General features: G+C 35.2%; 1 protein-coding gene across 1 annotated transcript; it reads left to right on the plus strand.

The window, feature by feature from the left end:
• Positions 1–408: 408 nt before the first annotated feature.
• On the plus strand, positions 409–1228 carry LOC702001 (translationally-controlled tumor protein-like). Its single transcript, XM_077947536.1, has one exon. It carries the CDS (start codon positions 524–526, stop codon positions 1004–1006), a length of 483 nt encoding a protein of 160 aa, XP_077803662.1. The 5' UTR covers positions 409–523; the 3' UTR covers positions 1007–1228.
• The last annotated feature ends 5386 nt before the right edge of the window (positions 1229–6614 follow it).

Genomic DNA, 6614 nt, shown 5'->3' on the forward strand with positions numbered 1-6614 from the left:
GTTAGTGGGTACACAATACAAAAAGAGGTAAATTTTGACATCAATAACATAAAGTGTGTTTGTAGAGGAGGGAAAATATAGTTTTTATAAGTGATTTGAGTTAGGTTGTTATTAAAACTTAAACTGTTATAACTATAAGAAGTTTTAGTTAAGCCTCATGAAAAAAAGAAAAAACCTACAGTAGGTACAAATAAGATAAAGAGAAACGCATCAAAGTATATCACTACAAAAATCTTCAAATCACAAAGGAAGATAGCAAGAGAGGAAGAGTGGAATAAAAGAACAACAAAACAGAAAACAACTAACAAAATGGCAATGATAAGTGTTTACCTATTGATAATTACTTTAAATGTTAATGAATTAAACTCATCAGTCAAAAGATATAAAGTGGCTGAATAAATAAGATCACTTTTCCGCCCGCTCCCCACTCCCACTGAGTGCCGCTCCGGCTGCACCGTGCAGCCGTCGTCTCCCTTCAGTCGCCATCATTATTATCTACCGGGACCTCATCAGCCACGATGAGATGTTCTGCGACATCTACAAGATCCAGGAGATCATGGACGGGCTGTGCCTGGACGTGGAGGGGAAGATGGTCAGTAGGACAGAAGGTAACATTGATGACTCGCTCATTCGTGGAAATGCCTCCGCTGAAGGCCCCGAGGGCGAAGGTACCGAAAGCACAGTAATCACTGGTGTTGATATTGTCATGAACCATCATCTGCAGGAAACAAGTTTCACAAAAGAAGCCTATAAGAAGTACATCAAAGATTACATAAAATCAATCAAAGGTAAACTTGAAGAACAGAGACCAGAAAGAGTAAAACCTTTTATGACAGGGGCTGCAGAACAAATCAAGCACATCCTTGCTAATTTCAAAAACTACCAGTTCTTCATTGGTGAAAACATGAATCCAGATGGCATGGTTGCTCTACTGGACTACCGTGAGGATGGTGTGACCCCATATATGATTTTCTTTAAGGATGGTTTAGAAATGGAAAAATGTTAACAAATTTGGCAATCACTTTGGACCTATCACCTGTCATCATAACTGGCTTCTGCTTGTCATCCACACAACACCAGGACTTAAGACAAATGGGACTGATGTCATCTTGAGCTCTTCATTTATTTTGACCGTGATTTATTTGGAGTGGAGGCATTGTTTTTAAGAAAAACATGTCGTGTAGTTTGTCTAAAAATAAAATGCATTTAAACTCAAAAAAAAAAAAAATAGACCAACAATATGCTGTCTACAAGAGGCTCACTCTAGATTTAAGTACACACATAGGCTGAAAGTAAAGGGATGAAAAAAATACGATTTAATGCAAATGGTAACCAAAAGACAGCAGGGATGGTGACTTTTAGACAAAGCAGACTTTATGTTAAAAAATACAAAAAACGATAAAGATCATTACATTAAAAAAGTGTCAATTCAATAGGAAGATATACAAATTAAAAAAATATATGTACCCAACATCAGAGCATGCACATAGATGGGGCAAACACTGATAAAGGGAAAAATATGCAGCAGTACAAGAATAGCAGGAGACTTTAATACTCCACTTTTAATAATGGATAGGTGATCCAGACAGAATATCAGTGAGGACATAGTAGACTTAAATAACACTGTAGACCAAATGGACTTCATAGACATACACAGAATGTTCTATCCAGCAGCAAAAGGATGTACATTGTTCTCAAGCACACATGAAACATTTTCCAGGACAGATCATGTGCTAGGTCACAAAACAAGTCTTAAAAGTCTTAAGAAAATGGAAATCACTTTAAGTATCTTTTCTGACCACAATGGAATGAAACTAGAAACCAGTAACAAAAGAAAAACAAGAAAATTCACAAATACATGGGAATTAAACAACATGTTATTGAACTATTGAGTCAAAGAAGAAATCAATTAGAAAATAACCGCAAGACAAATGAAATTACAGCATAGCCACATTCACGGGATACAGCAGAAGCATACTAAGAGGGAAGTACTGATAAATGCTTAAATTATAAAAGAAGAAAGATCTCAATGACACAACCTAACTTTACCGTTACGGAATTAGAAAAAGAAGAAGAAACTAAGTCCAAATTTAGCTGAAGGAAGAGATAATAAAGATTATATAGAAATAAGTAAAATAGAGAACAGAAAACAATCAACAGAAGTAAGAATTGGTTTTTTGAAAAGATAAAATCAACAAACCCTTAACTAAGAAAAAAATGAGAGAAGACTCAAATAAGTAAAATCAGAAAGAAAAGAAAAGACATTACAATTGATGCAATAGATGTTAAAAAGACCATAAGGGACTATAAGAACAATTATATACCACCAAATTAGACAGCCTAGAAGTAATGGATATCCTAAAAACCTACAACCTCACAAGACTGAATGAAGAAGAAATAGCCTAAATAGATTAATAACAAATAGGGAAATTGAATCAGGAATAAAAAAATCTCCCAAGAAATACAAACCCAGGACCAGATGGCTTAAGAGATGAATACTACCAAACATCTAAAAATTGATACAAATTCTTCTTAATCTCGTCCAGAAAATAAAACAGTAGAGGACACTTCCAAACTCATTTTATGGGACCAGCATCACCCTGATACCAAAGTCAGAGAAAGAGACCACAGGAAAACTGCCGGTCAGTATCCCTGATGAATATGAATGTAAAAATCTCCAACAAAATATTAGCAAACCAAATTCAACAGTACCTTAAAAAGATCTTATACCATGAACAAGTGGAATTTATCCCTGGAATGCAAGAATGATTGAATACATGCAAATCAATTAACATGATACTACGTGATTCATTAACAGAATGAAGGATAAAAATATTAGATTTTCTATTCTTGTGTCCATTTTGATAAATTTTTAAAAGAAATTTTTGTATTTTATCTAAGTTTTCAAAAAAAATTTGTGCACAATATTTGATAAAAGTTCTTTATTATTCTTTTAATGTCTGTAGAATCTGTAGTGATATTCCCGTTTTCATTCCTGCTATTAGTAATATGTATTGTTTCTCTTTTTTTCCTGCTCAGTACAGCTAGAAAGATACTAACTTTGTTGAGCTTTTAAAGGGTTAACTTTTGTTAATTTTCTCTATTGTTTCTTTGTTGTTTATTTTTATTGATTTCTGTCCATATATTTATTATTTTCTTCCTTCTACTTACTTTGGATTTACTGTAATTTCTTTCTTTCCTAGCTTCTTAAAGTAGAAATCAGGTCACTGATTTTAGACCTTTCCCTTCCTTCCTTCTTCCCTCCCTCCCTTCTTTCTCTTTTTCTTTCTCCCCTTCCCTCCCCTCTCCTCTCCTTTCTTTTTCTTACAGGATCTCACTCTGTCACCCAGGCTTGAGTACAGTGGCATAATTATAGCTCACTGTAGTCTCAAACTCTTGGGCTCAAGATATCCTCCTATCTTGGTCTCCTGAGTGGCTGGGACTGCAGCCATGTATCACCATGCCTGGCTAACTTATTATTATTTATTATTTATTATTATTATTATTATTATTATTTTTGTAGAGACTGAGTTTTGCTATGTTGACCAGGTTGGTCTTGAACCTGTGGCTCAAGCAATTCCTCCTGCCTCAGACTCCCACAGCACTGGGATTACAGGTATGAGCCACCATGCTCAGGCTTTTGTTTTTTTTTTTTCTTTTTCTAAAGTAAGCATGTAATGCTATAAATTTTCCTCTAAGCACTTGTGATAGGCTGAATAATGACTTCTCCAAATGTTTTCACATCCTAATCCCTGGAATTTGTGCATATCTTATATGGCAAAAGAAACTTTGAGTATGTAATTAAATTAAAGATTTTGAAATGAGGATATTATTCTGGATTATCGAGGTGGGCTTCATGTAATTACAATGATCCTTAGGGAAGCATGAAGAGTCAGAGCAGAATGCATTGTGATGAAGCAGAGACTGGAGTGATACACTTTGAAAATGGAGGAAGGGGCCACAAGCCAAGAAGTACAGGCTTCCACTGGAAGTGGAAAAAGGCAAGAGAATTGATTCTTCAGAACTTCTTGAAGGAAGCAGCCCTGCTGACACCTTGACTTTAGTCCAGTACAACTGATTTAAGAATTCTGATCTCCAGAACTGTAAAAGCACACATTAGTGTGTGTGTGTGTTTCAAAAGCAACCCAGTGGTACGGTTTGAATGTGTTCCTCACAAAGCATGTGTTGGAAACGTAATTACCAATGCAACAGTGTCAGAACGTGGGTCCTAATAAGAGGTGTTTAGGCCATGGGAGAATGGCCATTAATGTGGATTAATGTTATTATGAGAGTGGGTTCATTATAAAAGGATAAATTTGGCCCCGTCTTGTTTCTCTCTCACTGTCTCTGTCTTTCCACCCTGGGATAATGCAGTAAGAAGGCCCTTGCAGATCCAGTCCCTCAATCTTGGACTTGCTAGCTTCCAGAATTGTGAGCCAATAAATTTCTGTTTATTATACATTACTCAGTCCATGGTATTCTGTTATAGCAACACAAAATGGAACTAAGATACTTAGTTTGTGGTAATTTGTTACAGCAGCAAAAGGAAACTAGTACAGTAGTGCTTTAGTGACAGCCCACGTTTTTGCACATGTTGTAAATTTATTATCAGTTCAAAATATTTTCTAATTTCCTTTTGTGTTTTTTTTCTGATACCAAATGCATGTATTTTCCCAGCAGCAACCAGTTCTTCAATTCGCTGACACCAAATGGGTGTCCAATAATACACTTTGATTCTATATGGACACTAACTATACTAACTAACCAGGGTTAGTCCAGATCTCACAGGTCAAGGGCTCAGTTCTGCAAGATTGCCCTCACTTCAGATGCTAGCTAAAAATGGGGTCCCCAAGCTGCCCACACTTCTCTTCATGAGAATTTATAGTCACAAATTCAGTGGTTCCCATGACTCATGCCTCAGGTTTGATAATTAGCTAGAACTCACAGAATTCAGGAAAGTGCTTTGTTATGTTTACCAGTTTATGATAAAGAATATAACTCAAGAACAACTAAATGGAAGAAATGCATACAGCAAGGTACAGGATGGGGATGGGAGAAACATAGAACTTTGTTTCTAAACCCTATCATTTTAGGGGTTTATATGGAAGCCTCTTACATAGACTTCATTGATTGAATCATTGGCCATAGTTAATTTAACTCAATTTCCAGCCCCTCTCCCCTCTCTGGAGTTTGGGGAATGAGGCTGAAAGTTCTAACTCTAATCCTGTGGTTCATTTTTCTATTGACTGGCTTTCATCTTGAAATCGTCTAAGGCTCTCCCTCCATGAGTCACCTCATTAACTTACAAAAGACTGTAAATTACAACTGTTACAGGAGCTCTGTGCTCTGGGAACAATGACCAAATACCTACTTGTTTTATTATACCATATCTTTGATCCATTAAGTTGTTAGAAGTATGTTATTTAATTTCTAAATATTTTGGAATTTTACTGGATCTCTTTGGTTTTTGATTTTCAATTCTATTGTGATCAGATCATACACTCTGTATGATTTCAATCCTTTAATTTTATTGAAACTTGTTTTACCTCCAGCATATGGTCTATTGTGGTGAACAGGTCACGTGCCCTTAAAAATGATATGTATTCTGTTGCTGGGCATAGTGTTCTTTGAATGTCAATTAGGCTAACGTGGTTGACACTGTTACTCAGAAATTTATGTCTCATTACCTATCTAGTTTTTCTAACAATAATAAATAAGATGGCAGAGAGAAAGCTATATTAAATCTCCAACCATGATTGTAAATTTGACTGTGTAAATCTTTTTTGCTTTATAGATTTTTGAAGCTCTGTTATCAGAAAAATCTATACTTATCATTGTTTTGTCTTCCTGACAAATTGTTCCTTTTCACATTGGGAAATCCTCTTTATCTCCCATAAATTTTGTGTTCTTGATGTCTATTTTATCTCATGATAACATAATAACTCTAAGCGTCTTATGCCTGATATTTGCATAACACATCTTTTTCTATCTATCTTCTTTCAGCTACCTGGGTCTTTATATTTAAAGTATGTCTCTTACTGAGTGCATATAGTTGAGCCTTGCTTTGTTATTATTTTCATGATCTTGTCTTTTAATTAGAGTATTTAGTCCACTTACATTTAATATAATTTATTATATGACTGAATTTTGTTTTACCATTTTTCTATTTGTTTACCTCATCTAGTTTTTTGTTTATTGCTCATTTCTGGCCCTCTTTTGGATTTATTGAATATTTTAAGAATTCCATGTTATTTTTATTATTATATATTTGAATTAGTTTTGTTTTAAGAGGTAGCTGTAAGGATTACAACATATTTCCCTATCTTTTCCCAATCTACCTAACTTTCAGATTATACCACTTCACATAAAACTTAAGAATTTGGTAAATGCATAGGTCTGTTAAGCCTCCACACATTATATTATAGTTGTGGCCATGGTTTGGTTTGTTTGACCCCTCCAAATCTCATGTTGAAATTTGATCTCCAATGTTGGAGGTGGTCCTAGTGGGAGGTTTTTGGGTCATGGGGGCAGATCCCTCATGAATGGCTCGGTGCCATCTCATGGTAATGTGTGAGAGTTCTTGTTCTGTTAGTTCCTAAAAAAGATAGTTGTTT

Source organism: Macaca mulatta, chromosome 9, assembly GCF_049350105.2.
Source record: "Macaca mulatta isolate MMU2019108-1 chromosome 9, T2T-MMU8v2.0, whole genome shotgun sequence".
Lineage (NCBI taxonomy): Eukaryota > Metazoa > Chordata > Mammalia > Primates > Cercopithecidae > Macaca > Macaca mulatta.